This window comes from Stegodyphus dumicola, chromosome 5 (assembly GCF_044657685.1).
Source record: "Stegodyphus dumicola isolate Sdum_Otavi_A_Nest chromosome 5, ASM4465768v1".
NCBI classification, from domain to species: Eukaryota; Metazoa; Arthropoda; class Arachnida; order Araneae; family Eresidae; genus Stegodyphus; species Stegodyphus dumicola.
This window is the reverse complement of record NC_140772.1, coordinates 97925672-97944089: the sequence shown is the minus strand read 5'-3', so window position 1 is coordinate 97944089 and position 18418 is coordinate 97925672. Positions and strand designations below refer to the sequence as shown.

The 18418-nt window shown below is 32.0% G+C and overlaps 1 protein-coding gene across 2 annotated transcripts in view; it reads left to right on the top strand.

Annotated features, from left to right (window-relative positions):
* The window catches only part of LOC118201506 (putative methylmalonate-semialdehyde/malonate-semialdehyde dehydrogenase [acylating], mitochondrial), a 54233-nt gene extending 50611 nt beyond the window's left edge, over positions 1–3622 (top strand). For both annotated transcript variants that reach the window (XM_035373623.2, XM_085816881.1), the window contains exons 14-15: positions 656–754; positions 3387–3622. In XM_035373623.2, coding sequence (XP_035229514.1) covers positions 656–754; positions 3387–3488 — 201 coding nt within the window. In that variant the 3' untranslated portion in view covers positions 3489–3622. The remainder of the gene's footprint in view (positions 1–655; positions 755–3386) is intronic.
* The last annotated feature ends 14796 nt before the right edge of the window (positions 3623–18418 follow it).

The window sequence follows — 18418 nt, the reverse complement described above, 5'->3', positions numbered from 1 at the left end:
TTTCAGATTTTAACAATTGTCCAAAAGGGCTCTTTTTAAAGTTTAAATGTGATTTATCAGTAAAAATTGTCAGTACAGATGGTCCAGGTGGAAAAACGAAACATTTTATAGGATATTAAATGAATATGCATTTAGACTAGCATGGGAACATTATACATCTTCTGTATATTTAAAAAGTGAAAAATATGTAATTTAATCTTATAAAAATACCAAATGTTTTTAATTTGATACATCAGGAATTAAATGGATTTTCTTTTTAAATCAATCTTATTAAGAAGTAAAAAAAAAAATAATAAGGACTACACTATTGCTTTTAAGTATTTTAGTTTGCTGATTAATAATGGATAGATTAAATATAAAAAAATAATATTTTATATTTTTTCGAATGCAACAAACTCAAATAAAAAGTGAAACAGTGCAAAATCATGTTTCGAGACCAATAGCCCTTTTGGGCTAAAAATAAATATTGTTAGAACTTCATTTGAGAGCTTAAAATTATGTAAGTTTTTTAAATCCAAATTTAGGCTTTTACCTAGTAGACGATAGTTGGATTTCAGTTGAAATACTTCAATAATTACCTATTTTATAGCCTTGGAAAAAAAGATATTTTCTCCTGTTATTTGCTTTTATATATGTTTTTAACTGTTTGTTTCAGGTTGGCGTAAATGTCCCTATACCTGTACCTCTGCCTATGTTTTCATTTACTGGATCTAGAGGTTCTTTTCTAGGTGATGCCAATTTTTATGGAAAAGCTGTAAGTATATTATTGCTATTATTTCATTTGTGAGTTTGTATGCCAGAAGTTTGATGTACTGCAAAGCTACGAGAAGATTATGATATAAGATAGGCAGTATAATTTCTATAATGGTATTTTGTTTGTTATAATCTGTTAGTGTTTAAACATTTGATATATATTTTAAAGAAACTTAAATTCATATTTTTATATTGAAATACTTGTTACAGAATAATGATTGTAAATGACAAGTTTTCTTATTAAACTCTGTATCAGAGTACTTACCCCTTGTCTTATGATCTGAATTGTAAGAGCACCTGTCATAAACACCTACGAGGTCAGGCATAGGTTGTTCCATTTGACGATTTGGCTGAGCATTTGAAGAAGAAACTACTCCAATGTCAATTATGTCCAAATACTGTACACTTTTCTGAAAGATTTATGGTATCTGGCTATGTTATAGAACTTCCAAACATTAGTTAGCTACATTAGTGAACTGCCAGTTATATTACTGAATTGCTGAACTGGAAGAATTATTTCACCCAAAATAATGAAATAGACAGTTTTATTGTAATATTTCATCATTGTATTTATTTCTGAGCTACAAAATCCTAAGAATTTTCTTTTATCAAGTAAGGCAACATTACAGTTGGTGGTTTTAAATGTACTTTGGCCATTTGAAAACTATCTGTGAAAAAACAAGCAAATTGTGTTCTTGTCCTTATGTAAAAGCTTGAGTAAAGTAAAACTAATTTTATTGTACATGATGTTTGATAAATGATTACTACCAATTAATCATTGAACAAAAAATATTTTGAACTGAAACTAATATGGGTTTCATTTTGCATAATTTATTTATATTGTTAGCCAAATTGTCTCTTTTTGGGAGGTAGGGAATATCAGAGTTTTTGCAGCTGCCTTCTTAGATGAATACATTTAAACTATTAGTTTCTTAACTTTATCCATCATTAGATTACCATGCAAAAATATGTTTTCACTGTGTACAGAAAATTAAGTTTTGTCTATTTTCTGTCTTTTATTTAATTGTTTACTATGTGGATTGCATATCAATGCATCTCCATGACAGTATATTTCCCAAAATGTATGATCAAATATTATATTCCAAATGTATAACTCTTTTTTTTTTTTTTTTTTCACCTAACTGACCTGTAAATACCATTTTTATTACAGTGATCTCCGTGATTTTTGATTCATTAGTTTTCCCCCTAAAATCCATAGCTTTGTTGATGATTACTGTGGTCTTCTTCATTGGTATTATCTTCACTAACCAGTCACTTACAGTGTTTTTGTGTAGGAAGTAAAATATCACTACTATCACTACTTAAAATAGCTATTAAATCATTTTTAAGATGTTAGCAAAAGCTTAATATTCTTTTCAAAGACACTTTCAAGGGTATCTAATACCCAAGAAAATATATTTGCACATCCAAATGCAGCCAGGAAAATCATTAAATGTTTGTCACATGTAGCCCAAATGATGTACCATATCTTTTACATGTGGTATTTATTTTTGCTTTGATCACCTTACCACATGTTTCACATGTTGTGTTTACTTTAGACCTGATTGACTTACTGTTTGTCTTACACAGCACTGTAAACCAAGGAGTTAATATGATAATTATGCTAAGACCTTTAGCAAAAATCTCTGTTTATATAATTATTGTAAACGAATTTTAAGTCTCATTTTAAACAGTATGATTGCAAGTCATTAAGCTGTACAAAAAACTATAAAGATTTGCTATTCTATTTGGTATGATGTTTAGTGCTGTCACTTGCCTTGCCCTTTAGGTTAGGCTTAAGGCAGCTTAGATAATCATAGTTGTGTAACTTCCCTTCTCACAGGTGTAATATCAATCTACCCCCTGTGAAATACTCTAGACAAGATTCTTGATAATGAGATGGCTAATGATCAATGAGGTTGTCCATTTCTGCCTTATGTTTAATAAGCAAATGCTTAGCCATTAAAAAAGCTATAAATATTTTAAATATGATATTGCACATTAATAAAAAAGTAAGAACAGTGTACAAAATAGAATTTTTAAATAACTAGTCATATTCTTTTGAAGGAAAGAAAGACTAATTTTACTTATTTTTGTTTTTGTATAAGACGAGTTCATAGCAGTTGAGTGTTCAAACTTTAACTCTTTTACATTCTTTATTTGTAAAAGAATATTTTTTTTACTTTTATTTAATAATTATAGCTAATTAATATTAAATCAAAATATCTGTTCATTAGAAAGTGATATAGTTTGTTGATTTGATAAGATAAGTAAATATTAATGGTACGTAAAATAACAAGCAGCTTGTAATGTATTACAAAATTTTTACGTTTATGGTTAAGATTATTTCTGTGATATTATTTTTCATTGCAGAACCTGAAAAATACTTTTACCATTCCATATGACATACATGTTTTAGAATATTATTGAGGACAAATAATGAGTAATTTTTAGGCAAAGATATATGAATTTTTTTAATACAATCTTAACTTTAAAACTTACATTGTATTTAGCTTTTATTTTTAGTATTTTTTTCTTAAGTTTGGACTTTCAAAACATCTGCTAATACATTTTTCAAGAGCTAATATTAAATGCTCAAAACTTAACTAATATTTATAACTTTATTTCCACAGGGTGTCAACTTTTATACACAACTGAAAACAGTAACCCAGTTGTGGCGTGAGCAAGATTCTTCACATTCCAAAGCTGCTACTAGCATGCCAGTAATGAAATAAGAGAAACTGTGTCAAATCCTTAAGAAAGTCTTCGATATTTTAATAATAAAATGTTAAGCGTATTTGTTACTGAAAGATTACAAAAATTTATAAAAAGCTCTTTGTATCTGCTTTAAAATAAACTATTTGTTTAATGTGGGTTTGATAATTTTAGGTAACTATAGTTTCTCATTATTTAAGAAGTATATGAAAATTGTTGCTTTTGAGTGTAATGGTACCACATAAAACAGAAGAACTTATTTTAAATATGTCAAAATTATAATATCTAATTAAATTCTTTTTTACTGTATATTCTTTGTTCATAAAACACATTTAAATGTTAAATTTGTTGAAATAATGAACTTCTAGAACACTTTAGTTTAAAGAGAAAATGTTTAGTTTTCAGATGATGTCCTGATAAAAGCATTACTAAAAGGTATAATTTTAAAGTGTTCATTAAAATTTTAATTTAATTTTCTTAAACATTTTGTGAATTGTTAATATTAAAATAATAAGTATATGTTTATGATTTTATTTTAATATTAATATTGCTATAGGAGTCCAATTAAAAAAAATACAAAGTAAGAAAAATAAAATTTCCTGTGTGAATAATTGAAGTTTTGCACAATTTTTAATCATCCAAAATATAATAGTGAAATTTTGCCAGATGTGTGTTATAGAATGGCTTCTTCTATTCTAGTGAAAAAGTTTTTATAGATTTGAATGTATTGCATTCTAAATGCTGATGTTAGTGGCTATTTTTGTCATTTTCTTGTTTTTATAAGTGACACAGATAATGCTTTGCAAATTTGGCAATTGTCTCACAAAGTTTTATTAGAATCTTAACATTTTATATAGGGTGGATAAATGATTTTTGGTTAGTACTCATTGAATGTATTAGAAAGTTTTTCTGTGTAAATCAAACTTTTCTTGTTGTTTTTAAATTGTCATTACTCATTGAGTCAGAACAGCTATCTGGGGAAGTATGGAGAAGTAAAAACAGGTTGTGCAAATCAAGACCTTTTCACATCATGTAAGGATATAATGTAATTTAACAGTGCAAGTTGACTGGATACTTTCATTTACCCAGCTTTATTGCTTGGTAAATTTGGAATAAAGAATCCCATTAATTCTTTGATCAAACTATTTTTAAAGAATCGTATAGTAAAAAGAGTTTGAAGAAGTGATACTATTTTGATAAGATGCAATTTTGATAATGCAAAAATTTTAAGATGCGATAAGTAGGACAGAGTAAAATGGTCTTACAACACGATCTTTAAAAAGAATAGTATTTTAATTGTGGTGTTGAGCTTATGAAATGGCATGCTATTTGCAAATTCAATAGTAACATGATTGTGCATTTGTAAATAAATTCTTTAAATACACCCAACTACCTATTAAATTCAGAAAAATAAAGAGCAACATCCACAGGTAATTCAAAATGTTGGTTAATCCAACAGAAGTTAAAAAAATATAGGAAGGAGGAATAACCCCCATTATTATTAATAAAAAAGTACTTTTAGCAATTTACCTATATATTGAAGCAGTTTAATGTGAGGAATAAGTCATTCGGTATGAGGCCCATGAATAAAATTGCTCGCGAAAGCATACCTTTTCTTAGGCAGATAGCCCTAGTGAGCTAAAGTAAACCAAACCAATATTTTTTTATGCAAATTTAATCAGTATTTAGAGTAAAACAAAAAAAAAAAAAAAACCGTCATGAGATGTAAAGGAACTAAATTTTAAAGGGTATTAAATAAAAGTATTTGCAGAAGAACTTGAACAACGTTATTGAACTGGCATAAAAAACCAGTAGATGCCTGATTGACTGAAACAATTTTGGGTATTAGTTATACAGCTAATTTGAAGGCACTTAAAAGTAAAAATAAAGCAGGAAAAAGGAATAACCAGTACTGTATTTAATAATAAAATACTATCAAGAATTAAGACACAATAACACGCCGAATAAATACTAATTCAGAAGTCAAACAACAAAAATCAGTGTTATACCTACAAAATTTTCACAGGACTAGTTTCGATGGTTTTACCAAACCATCATCTTCAGCTGCAAAACAGCAAATGAACAAGATAGGAAATAATGATTAGATAAGATAAGAAAGCCTGGACAAGAATAAGCAAGTGGCGCCATCTGTTGGCAAAACCAGAACTAAAACATAATTTCTCTAAAAGCCGAAGGCAAATTTGGATTGGAATTAGGATCATTAACTAGAACAGAAAGATTTTTATGAATGTGAAATGCCTCTAGAAAATCCAGTTCTCCAATGGAAGATGTTTTTTGAATAATTTTGGCAGCAGAGAAATTGAAAGTGTGATTTTCGGACCAACAATGTTGAGCAACAGAAGACCTCTGTGTTTCCTTTTTTCTAACATATGCCTCATGTTCTTTGACGCGAAATTTTAAGGCTCTCTTAGTTTGGCCAATGTAAATTAAACCACACTGGCAAGGAATCCTATAAATACCCCAGGAATTCATATCCGGAATGGGGTCCTTGAGTATAGAAGTTGGAATTTTATTGATGGGAGAAAAAACAACCCGAAAGTTAAATTTCTGCAAAATATGTGCAACTTTATAGCTAATTGATGGAAAGAAGGGAATGACAACAGAATTTTTATAATCTTCTAAACTAAGAGTGCTGCTTTTAGTGTGTTGAGATGAGAATTTTTCAACTGCTTGATTAATAATGTTGGGTGAAAAGCCCCTGTCAATAGCTATTGCTTTTAAATAATTTAGTTCTTCATCAAGGGCTAGTTTGGAGGAGCAAACTTGAAGAGCACGGAAAACATAGGAATAAAATGAAGCTAACTTTTGTTTAGTCGGATGACATGATTTAAAGTGTGGTGGAAGGCAAACCGATGAAGGTTTACGGTAAACTGTAGTACTGAAGTTGGATGTGTTACATGTGACCAGAATGTCGAGAAACGGAAGAGAATTGCAAGTCTCAAGTTCAAAAGTGAACTGAATAGCAGGATCAATAGAATTCATTGTTGAAAGAACTTTATTTAAATCATCTTTATTACCTTCAAACAGGGTAAAAGTATCGTCTACGTAGCGGAACCATGCCGAGAAGTTTAAAGTTTCAAACAATTTTGATTCATAATAATGCATGTAGATATCAGCCAGGATGGGACTGAGGGGACTTCCCATGGCTAATCCCTCAGTTTGCTTGTAATATTTATTTTGGAAAACAAAATGTGTTTGTTTCAAACAGAGTTGAGTGAGAGAAATTAGCTCATCAATTTCGATGCAAGAGAAATGAAATTCGCGAAGTCTGGTTTCTAGACATCTTAATGCACCCTCCACTGGGACATTGGTGAATAATGATTTTACATCAAAAGAAACCATGAGTAAATTACTAGGAGAAATGTTTTTAACCTTTTTTACAAACTCTATTGAATTTTTTATGGTGTAAATGTTATTGTCTAATAGAGTGGAAAATCTAGAAACTAAATATTTAGTTATGTTTGTTTTGTACATTTGGATATTGTGCTTTGCTTGTCTGATTTCATGCATTTTGCTTACAAACGTTTTGTTTTCTATTCATTTCAGTGAGGGATTTTTCTGCTGTTTTGTGTGTATTTTATTATTGCTCAGTTAATTTAGTTTGATTTTCTGCATTGTTTATCATGCCTTCATCCGTTAATCGTTTCACTAAATTACGCCTGAAACGGCAAAAATTCCTGAATCATCTTGACTTTTTACTTAAATGTAAATGGAAAAAATTGATCCCCAATTTTATTCAAATCAAATCTAATCAAAAACTTTCGAGTCGCGTTTCAAGAATTCTGTTAAATTGCAAGCTTGCCTTACTTCGGTCCGTGATAAGGGATACACGTCAACAATTGTCCAAAGTTGAACATGAACTCTATAAGCTTCATCTGGAACTCGCTAAATCATATCCAAAATTCACTGGCCTTGAGCAAAAGTCTTGGTCTAGAACGGAGAATGCAGTTAACCATCATAAAAACACCCTTGCAGTTAAATTCGAAAAACTTCTTTTACAGTCTTCCAGTTCAAGTAGTTCAAAAAATCTTCCCATTGTAAACATCAAACCAATAGTTAATATTTCTAATGTTAGTCTTTCAGAAGAACAAGAGAGAATTCTAAAATATAATTTTAACTTCTCACAAACCTGTAAACCCTCGATTCCAAAGATTTTGGCTCCTATCGAAAAAGCTTTCAAGTTCAGTAAAGTTTCAGATTCACAGAAAGAAATGATTAGGCATCTTATCGCTCATAATGTGAAATTCAATAATAAACCTTTGAAACCAAATCTAACTGCGAGAGAAAGAGCTACAATGCGCGAAATTCATTCTAACCCGGATATTATCATTTCAAAGGCCGACAAAGGTGGCCAGATAGTCATCATGGATTACATCGATGGTGTCACTAAACTCTTAAACGAAGGACCATATAATCCGATCCCTAAAGATCCTTCACCTTCGGACTTATCCAAAATAAAAACTGCGATCAAATCTTCGCAAATCATTTCAAGCAACTTAAAACATTCGCTTATCTCATCTGTTGCGAATTGTGCCAGATTATATGCTCTTCCCAAAATTCATAAAAGTGGTATTCCTTTCCGCCCTATTGTATCAAATTTAGGTACTGCCTCGTATCCTTTAGCTAAATATTTAGTTTCTAGATTTTCCACTCTATTAGACAATAACATTTACACCATAAAAAATTCAATAGAGTTTGTAAAAAAGGTTAAAAACATTTCTCCTAGTAATTTACTCATGGTTTCTTTTGATGTAAAATCATTATTCACCAATGACCCAGTGGAGGGTGCATTAAGATGTCTAGAAACCAGACTTCGCGAATTTCATTTCTCTTGCATCGAAATTGATGAGCTAATTTCTCTCACTCAACTCTGTTTGAAACAAACACATTTTGTTTTCCAAAATAAATATTACAAGCAAACTGAGGGATTAGCCATGGGAAGTCCCCTCAGTCCCATCCTGGCTGATATCTACATGCATTATTATGAATCAAAATTGTTTGAAACTTTAAACTTCTCGGCATGGTTCCGCTACGTAGACGATACTTTTACCCTGTTTGAAGGTAATAAAGATGATTTAAATAAAGTTCTTTCAACAATGAATTCTATTGATCCTGCTATTCAGTTCACTTTTGAACTTGAGACTTGCAATTCTCTTCCGTTTCTCGACATTCTGGTCACATGTAACACATCCAACTTCAGTACTACAGTTTACCGTAAACCTTCATCGGTTTGCCTTCCACCACACTTTAAATCATGTCATCCGACTAAACAAAAGTTAGCTTCATTTTATTCCTATGTTTTCCGTGCTCAAACTAGCCATTGATGAAGAACTAAATTATTTAAAAGCAATAGCTGTTGACAGGGGCTTTTCACCCAACATTATTAATCAAGCAGTTAAAAAATTCTCATCTCAACACACTAAAAGCCACACTCTTATTTTAGGAGATTATAAAAATTCTGTTGTCATTCCCTTCTTTCCATCAATTAGCTATAAAGTTGCACATATTTTGCAGAAATTTAACTTTCGGGTTGTTTTTTCTCCCATCAATAAAATTCCAACTTCTATACTCAAGGACCCCATTCCGGATATGAATTCCTGGGGTATTTATAGGATTCCTTGCCAGTGTGGTTTAATTTACATTGGCCAAACTAAGAGAGCCTTAAAATTTCGCGTCAAAGAACATGAGGCATATGTTAGAAAATAAACAGAAAACACAGAGGTCTTCTGTTGCTCAACATTGTTGGTCCGAAAATCACACTTTCAATTTTTCTGCTGCCAAAATTATTCAAAAAACATCTTCCATTGGAGAACTGGATTTTCTAGAGGCATTTCACATTCATAAAAATCTTTCTGTTCTAGTTAACGATCCTAATTCCAATCCAAATTTGCCTTCGGCTTTTAGAGAAATTATGTTTTAGTTCTGGTTTCGCCAACAGATGGCGCCACTTGCTTATTCTTGTCCAGGCTTTCTTATCTTATCTAATCATTATTTCCTATCTTGTTCATTTGCGGTTTTGCAGCTGAAGATGATGGTTTGGTAAAACCATCGAAACTAGTCCTGTGAAAATTTTTTTGGTATAACGCTGATTTTTGTTGTTTGACTTCTGAATTAGTACTATCAAGAACTTACCAATATTTATCAGCAGTTTAATATGGAGAATAAATTTACTGAGTTTGCTAAGTAAATTTAGTGAGTATCCAAAGCAAAAAAAAAGCACACCGTAAATAAAGGAACACTAAATTACATTTAATTTTAATTGGCACTGAAGAATAATATTTAGAAGATAACTTGAACAATAGTTCAAACTCAAGTAAAATGGTTAGAATGTTTTATTTTTTGGCAGAGTTTTCATTTTTAAAGTTCAAGGATCTTATCTTGTGAAGCATCATCAAGTTGTATTCCAGATAATTCAGAAGGCAACAATAAAACAAAAGCAAAATTACTTGAAATGGTATCATTGATCACCATATAAAATACTTGACAATGAAGGCTAAAATTAATTCATAAATGTGGCATGGTTTAAACAGCAAGCGAGAAATGCTAAATGCTAAGGTGTAAGTGTTGAAGCATAATTAGCCTGTCCTCAGTGCAGCTGTTTTTTTTTTTTTTTTTTTTTTTTTTTTTTTTTTTTTTTTTTTACATTACACTTATATTTCAGCAGCAGTCAATGTGAAGGTTTATAGCTGTACACATGAATAACTTTTAGACTTAAGTGGTTTACTTTTAAAGATTGAGTTAACAATGTTGTTATATTTCTGACTACAAACAAAATTAATTCCTGAATACTAACATCTGTTATCACTGCTGTTGTTCTAAGCATTCTTTTCTTTTTTGATTTATTTAAACACCTTTGTTTTACCTTGATGTTTGTGACAATAATTGTTCTATTATTCTGCAATAAACAAACTTTACTTCTTTTAGATGGAGCCCACAATAAACTGCAGCCAGATTAATCCGGAGTCTACTGTACAATGTTTATGCATTTAAAATTATATACAATTAAGTTATGTACCATGTATTGGGTATAAAAAGAACTCCCAAATATTATGACAACATCTGCTTGTTAATGCAGTTATCCTGCATATTTTTAGCCCAAACGCCCCGTTAGCCCAGAATCTTGAAACGGCATTTTTCGTCGGTTGATTTTGCGACTTATTCAAGAAGTACAGTATTTATGGAATACCTATCTGGTCAAGAATGCTTTAAATGTAGCAAAAGTCAAATAAAGGAGTAATTTCAACTGATGACGAAAATTTCCTTTGAGTAACCTTTAAAAGAAGAAAAAGGGGGGAAATCCTTATGTGTCTTGCAATTATTAATTTATCCTATTTTCTTATTTATTTTGCAAGTTCATTTAATTTTTGTGATATATCTTTTAATTTGTTTGCCGTATGTTTCCGTTTATACTCTAAACAGTTTTAACAAGTTTTTTACTGCTGAAGTTTGGTGATTGGCCTAGGTTACAAATTCAAAATTATTTACAAATAATTCTATTATAACAATAATGATATAGGTTAAATAATTGAAAATATATTATTTTTATTTTATTTAATCCTACTCAATTAGTTAATCCTAATTAATCAAGTGTCTTATAATCTATCCTACTCAGAATTATCTTGCAATTCTCTGAAGTCTTTTTCTGTTAAAAGTAATCCAGTCTTGGCTCTGCATTGGGCCATTAGCATTATTATCTCCCTTCTGGTAGATAACATAATCTTGAGTTCCATCTATAGTATTGTTCAACATAAATGTTAACTTTGATTTAAATTTGCCTTGTACACGGATTTTCAGTTTTTCTGAATTTTTGCAGCAAAATCTTACTTCTTGTCTTATGCACGGAATTGTTAATGTTAAAACTGAAAAATGTTAAAATTAATAGAACATCAAGTTCTGCGGATTTTATCAAAAGCAGAAGTGGTGCTTCAGTTCTTCGACTGGCATCGAATCAGTTGAAATAAATGACTAGCAAGAAAGAATTTATGTGAAACATATAAAGATCAGAAGGATTTTGGATTGTCTAGTCCAAATCAGTGTAACCTAGCACCGTATAAACACTCAGACAAAATTCAGGCGAAAAGGAGAATTTCTTTCGAAAAACAGATATACGGGTAGAGATGTTTTTCCTGAGGGTCGTATTAACGTTTTGATAGCTATCAATAAGCTCAGCTCGTTTTACAAATTTATGATTGACAGATATCTCGCATATTTGGGAAGAAGGAATTGCTTATCTCTCAATCACCGAAGGATTAAGGAAATTTAGGCCTGGATTTAAGTTTTGTAAAGTTTTTTATAAGCATCATTATTTGTCAAAAGAGGAAACAGAGGAAAACATAAATTTTGGAGAACTGTTAAAATCTGATTTGAGGAATGATGGAGACGACTCGTTTGTATCTTATATTAGAAAAAACAAAGAGAAAAAGTGTGCTTGGCGTGGACACACCCAGCTGTTCAATGTTTATTAATGTTTAACAATAGTTTTTACCTGAAATGTTGTGTACAGTGAAGGTTCTGAAAGTTTAACTTTACTATTCATTCTTGAGCAAAATTTCAGCTATGTTATAAAATAAAATAATTGATCCACATTGGTTTAATCTTTATTTAATATTATTTATTTACTATTTAATTTTATCGTCAAGTCCCAAAATGTATATACAACTTTAAAGTTGGTTTATTCTCTCCTTTTTTACTCTCCTGTTCTTATTTCGATGTAATTCATAATATGGCAAATTTCAGGAATTCACTTATTCGATTCGTTAGAGAATCGGGGCCTTACTAGTTGCATTAGAACAGGGATCGGCAACCTTTTGAGTCGGAAGAGTCAAAAATTACAATTTACAAAATTTCGAAGTTTTTAAAGAGCCACCAAATTTTTTTCTTGCCGATAATAAATAGTACTCGCATAAATAAAGTTTTTTGTTAAACAGAAACTAATCTATTTATTCATAAGAAAAAAAATTATATTTATTCATAAGAAAAATATATATTTATTCATATATAAATAGTGTTTTTCACAACAAATTAGATAATATATATGGCATTATTAGATAATTACTTATTATTTAAGTAAGCATTTAAAACAATTAAACATTTACTTACAACACTAACTTGTACTTCAATAAAAAAAATAAATAAATAAATAAATAAATAAATAAAAAAAAGAGCAAACAAATTCAGTGGGAGCGTTGGCTTTGCATGGTTTTAGAAAGTTTGGATAAATTTGGCTCATAACTGGTTGTGTTAAGTTTCAAACACGACTCTAATTTTTATTTGTTACTCTAAATTTTTATTTGTTAGTTGGCTTCTTACTGTACTTTTAATTATATTCATGCAAGAGAACGCTTGCTCGCAAAAATATGTCGATCCGAAGATAGTCAGCACTCCAAATGCCAACTTCTTCACCTCACTGTAGCAATCTGGAAGACTATTCCATGAGTTGAATATAAGTGCCTCAACTCGCAGCATTTGTTTTAAAGCTGACCATTTTTGTTGCATTACGTACATTTATTTCTGGACCTCCAACTTGCTTTTCAACTCTGTAAATTTTCCACTCCACAAAGCTTTACTTTTTAAATCGATCAATTGCATTTCTAGAGATTCAGTATCAATTCCAAATGGCTCAATGTGGATTTCGTTACTATTTGTGTTGAGAGGATTTACTATGAATGCTAGAGTGGTTTTGTTGGTTTTGAATTGCTCAAATCTGTCAGCAAATTCATCTTTAATTTTTTTGTAACTGTGCCGAAGTAATTCGTGTCAACAGTTGCACTGGTTTTATCGCGATAGTGCTTTAGAAATTTAAAATGAAGTAATTTACCGCTTTGAATATCTTCTGCAAAAAGAATTAATTTTTTTTCAAAACAAACCTATTCTTTATCTAAAACATAGGCTGGGTTTCCCTTTCCTTGCAATTTTAGATTCAGCTCATTTAATTTCGCTGTGACATCCACCATAAAGTAAAATTTTTGCAACCATTAGTCGTTTTCTAATTCAGGGTGATTAATGCCTTTTTCATGTAGGAATGTATTTATTTCATTCAAGCACAAAGCAGAACGTTTCAACACCTTTCATTTGGAAAGCCATCGCGCTTTATTGTGAAGAAGGAGGTCGGAATACTAAGTCTCCATTTCGTTTAAGAATTCTTTAAACTGGCGATGGTACAGTGCTTTTGACAAGATGCTGTTAACAATCTTGATTACCAAATTCATGACCTCAACTATTTCGGGCGGAAATGATTAGGAACAAAGCGCTTTTTGGTGTATTATGCAGTGAAACGTAACAATTTCGTGGTTATTTTGCTCTGAAGAATCATTGTTGCCCCTTTATTTTTTCCTGTCATACTTTTGGCTTCATCACTTGCTATTGTAAAGATTTTATTTAAATCGATCTTATTGTCTTCTAGGTGTTTTTGCACGGCATTAGCTATATCTTCCCCTCTATTTTGTCTCTAGAGCGGTAGCAATCCTATAAGTTCTTCTTTTGGATCTTGGGAAGATATATACCTGACAAAAAAGGGCAACTTGTGCCATGTGTTTTATGTCGCAAGACTCATCTATAGAAAGTGTTAAGGCAGAAGAAAGCTGAATATCTTCCACCTGCAAATATGTTACATTTGAAGACATTTGAGCTATTCTATCTTGTACTGTTTTAGCGGATAGTGGCAAATCTTTGATTTTTTTCAAGACTTCTTGTTTGTTTTTGAAATCACGAAACAGTTCTTCAGATGCACGTATGAAGCAATCTTTAACATACTCACCATCTGTAATTGGTTTGTCTTCTTTTTGCAATTTCTAATGATACCGCGAAGCTTGCCAGATTAACATTGCTTGTATATTGCGTCCAGTTACTTAACATGGAACTTGATTGCTGTTTTTATTTTTGGAGCTCGTCGACAGCTTTTTTTCGTTCTTCGCCGGCTGGATATTTACTAGCAAACTGAGTATGTTTTTTTAGAGAAGTATCTCTCTAAATTTGATTTCTTATTGTGTGCGAGTTTTTCGAGGTAAATGAGACTAGTCAGAAGGCCATTTGAGTTGCATATGAAAGCGAACGACTGCGTCCAATCCCGATTGAATTCTCGATGCTCTTCTTCAGTTCTTCTCTGTTTTTTTTTTTTTTTTTTTTTTTTGATAAAATAAATAATATTTTCATATGGAACTAAAGAGCCGCAGCTTCACATCCATGTGGCTCGCGAGCCGCAGGTTGCCGACCCCTGCATTAGAAGGCTGATTTCTTAAACAGTTAAGAAATCTTTACGAAAGGAAAACGGCGTAGATGCTTTATATCTCTCAAAAGGAAGAATATCATGTAATATTTCATATAAAATACGTATACAGTTAACTAAATATGGTTAGTTGGTTGTTTTATTTATTTAAGGCAAAGCATGCAAAAGCTGTCTGCCAGAAGAAGTTAGCTTTCATGGAAAAATTTTTTTCAGGGAAACTGGATCTTGGAAATAATAAAAAATACAGATAGCTGGCGCTTATTGATATTTGAATCAGGTGAATTACTGATGTTCAATCGTTTTTAACTAGTGTACGCTTTTCTAACGATGAACTGAAATAATGAGTGATGTCGCATGCTGCGTCTGTCAGACAAAAGGCATCCCATCCAAATGGGGCGAAGGCAAATCTTTGTTATTTTCTCTTAAAGATATGGCTTTAAAGAAAATTTAAATGGTAATTTTAATATTTACAAGTATAAAAGTCGAGGTCATAAATGTCCGTTATAAAAGTTTTTTTCTGAAAAGGGTATAAAGATGTAAAAAACTGTGACTATGGTTTCTGACAGTTATTTACGATTATTTGATTATTGAAAGCCATATATCTTCAACAAACCACAGAATTTTGTTTAAATCGAGATCTATATTTTTTATATTAAAGATGCAAATACAATGCTTATTGGTACAGATAATGCGGAATTCGTCATATTTAAATACGCTTCTGTCAAAAACTTTCTTTAAATGCATAAAAATAATTATAATCGTTAAATACCCAAAAAATGTGAGGTTTATATCTATTCAGATGTATACCAGAGATGAGTCTTTCAACCTTATATAAGGTATTTTTAGAAAAGCGATGAAACATTTTACGAGTAATAAATACATGCCTCCTTCGAACAAACTCGGCTGATTAATTGTTTGAAATCGAAGGCGCTGACATAAAACAACCGGGCTAGCATAACTACTTGAGATGGGCGTTATGATCTTTTTACGTAACATATCTCTAATGTGCCACTATAATTTTTTCTTTGTTCTTATCATACCGGTATGGTTTGTGGCGAACTGGCAGTGAATCTCCGGTGTCGATACTATGGTTAGTAACTTGAGTAAATCCTGGAATATCACTAAATAACCAAGCAAATTCACTTACCACTTGTCGGATTTTTTGTTGCTCTTCCTTAGGCAGGTGGTCAAGGTTTAACATTGGCGGTTTTGTTTTCTCTTCTCGAACTGGTTTCATCGTCAGCTTAAGGGACGCTTCGTTAAAATCCAGTGTTTCTTCTGCCTCTGAAAGAAAATCTATCCATAAGATTATATGTGCTTGCAGATTCTTTACTATAAAAAACATAATCTTTACTTGTTCGTCCTTGATACGAACGTATAGCGGTAATTTACCTATGCACTTGCATCTTTCACCCTGCGCAGCTAACACTGTCGTATTATCCGAATTATATATGCCATATTTACGAAAATACTTCCTAAAAAAACAGGAACACTGCGCGCCTGTATCCAGGAGTGCGGTGGCTGGGATGTTATTCACCAACACTTCAATCTTTGGAAGAGTCAAATTTTTCACCATTACTGTATTTAACTTGAAGGAAGAGGGGTTTTCTTGGCCTTCGGATTTCCGCACCCTCCCGTCAGCAGAAATCCGTTTTAGTTTAAATCTTGATTTTTCCTTTCCATGCTTTCCTTCTTTTTCCACTGGCATTGAGACTTTTTTCCTGGATTGCTATTGAACTGTCGACGTTCGCCGGCTGTTTTTGGATACTCGGGTTTCCTTGCCCACTGATTTGCTTTGCTTCCATAGCCGTGTGCTTGACTTTGCTGTGGTCTTGGCGCACCAAATTGGTTTCGTTGCTCATATTGGCGTCTTCTTTCAATGTCCGCCGTTTTCTACTTTCAAATTGGATTGCTAGCTCAAATAACTTTTCCAGTGTAGTTGGATTCCTTAATTCAATAAAGTCTTGTACTTGGGGAAGTAACCTCGGCAAAATCACTTGAATTATCTCAGGATCCGGACGGTTTCCATACAGGAGTTTGAAGACATGAATTTTTCTTAAAATAAAGCTTGAAAGATTTTCAATTCGTTTCTGGTATATGCTGAAAAGTTCCGTTTCTAATTTTGCACGATCCCTTACGACAGGGAAGGGTTTTACTAGGGCAGTCTTGAAATTTTCGTAAGTATAGGTGGGACTTCCTGGTTGACCCAAGAGACTTCTGCCTATACATTTGAACCAATTAAGCGCTTGGCCCCTCAAAGCGCTGGTAGCTAAGGTGACTTTCTGGAACTCATGCACGGGATACATCATGAAGTGGTCCTCCAATTTTTCCAAAAAACTGGTTACCGTTGAGTTTCCATTAAATGTTGCTTCTGGTTTCATCGATGCGCGCATGGTCTGGACGATGTAACCAAATCCTTCCAGGGCGGCAGCTGGCATTTCTGAATTCTGAGCCGCTTCTGCAGGCAGCACAGGTTCTTCTTGAAACTCGGCCATGGTTATTCTTCTTCGTCGGGCGCCACTATCAGGTTCAGTCCTCCTCCTTACTTGCTTTGGGAGCATTAAATTACCTGACTCGGAACAGGGAGCTTACTAAAGCTATGTTCAATAAATGTGGGAAGTAGACAAGATACACAGGAAGGGTATACGAAACCCTTTATTTTTCTCTCTTTACAATGATTTCCGGACTTCGGAATACAGAGACCAACCACTTGTGGTTTGAACGTAAGAATATAAAAATATTAACTAAATTCTAACTAAACTAACTTTGAATTAATAAACAAGTGTCTACTTGAAGATTGGCTGTATATTAACAGAAAGGCCGTATGTAGTACAGAGAACTGTAAACACTACGATACGTTTAAAATTATCAAGAGGATTAAACCTCTGGCCTTGAAGGCAACCAGCAACCAAGTAAAACTGCTAAGGCAAGCAGCCTGCTTCGACTAACTCCTTCCTCTCTCTCTTGCTTGGCAAAAAGCCACAACTTAAGTACTTGGCGTTCGCAAGACAAATTTGCATAAATAAGTTAAAGCTTTTAATTCTGGCCGGAAGTAGAAAATAAGAAGTGATAGTAAAGATTTAAAATAAAATAAACGTTAGTAAAACTTAAGATCCTTACAAGTTCCAAACACGCATTACAGTCGTCGAAAAACTTACGATAAACAAGCTGAAACAATCAGCATTATAGCCTTCAGGCTATAACAGCTTTACGGGAAAGCACTAAAATACACTTCCGACTCGGTCGATCGCTCTCGAGCTAACTCTGAGCTCAACATGTCCTCTACTACTCAAGATACTCCGCATACTCGCATTTACTGGAAAGTTCGAAAAGTTTTTTTCTTTTTTTTTAAGAGCTATTTTAAGTTGAAAAATATTTCATCTGTAAATAACTGTATCAGAATGAAAATATCGGTTATCATTTGAGCTGCACTTTAAATACATTTCTCATTTCAAAACGTTACAGTTTCAAATTTAACTCATTTCAGGACGTTACAGTTTCAAATCTAACGGATTGTACGAAGATGTGTGGCGGGCCAAATTTGATGAGCTTTAATTTTTAAATAACTCTCATTGAAAAAGCAGTTTAAATTTCTATTCATTTAAATTATTTACAAATGTGTAAAATATATAAATATTAGGGAATTATTTAATAAAGTGCTGACGAATTTTGTGTCGTATTATGTTTCACTTGTGTGTCTTTCGT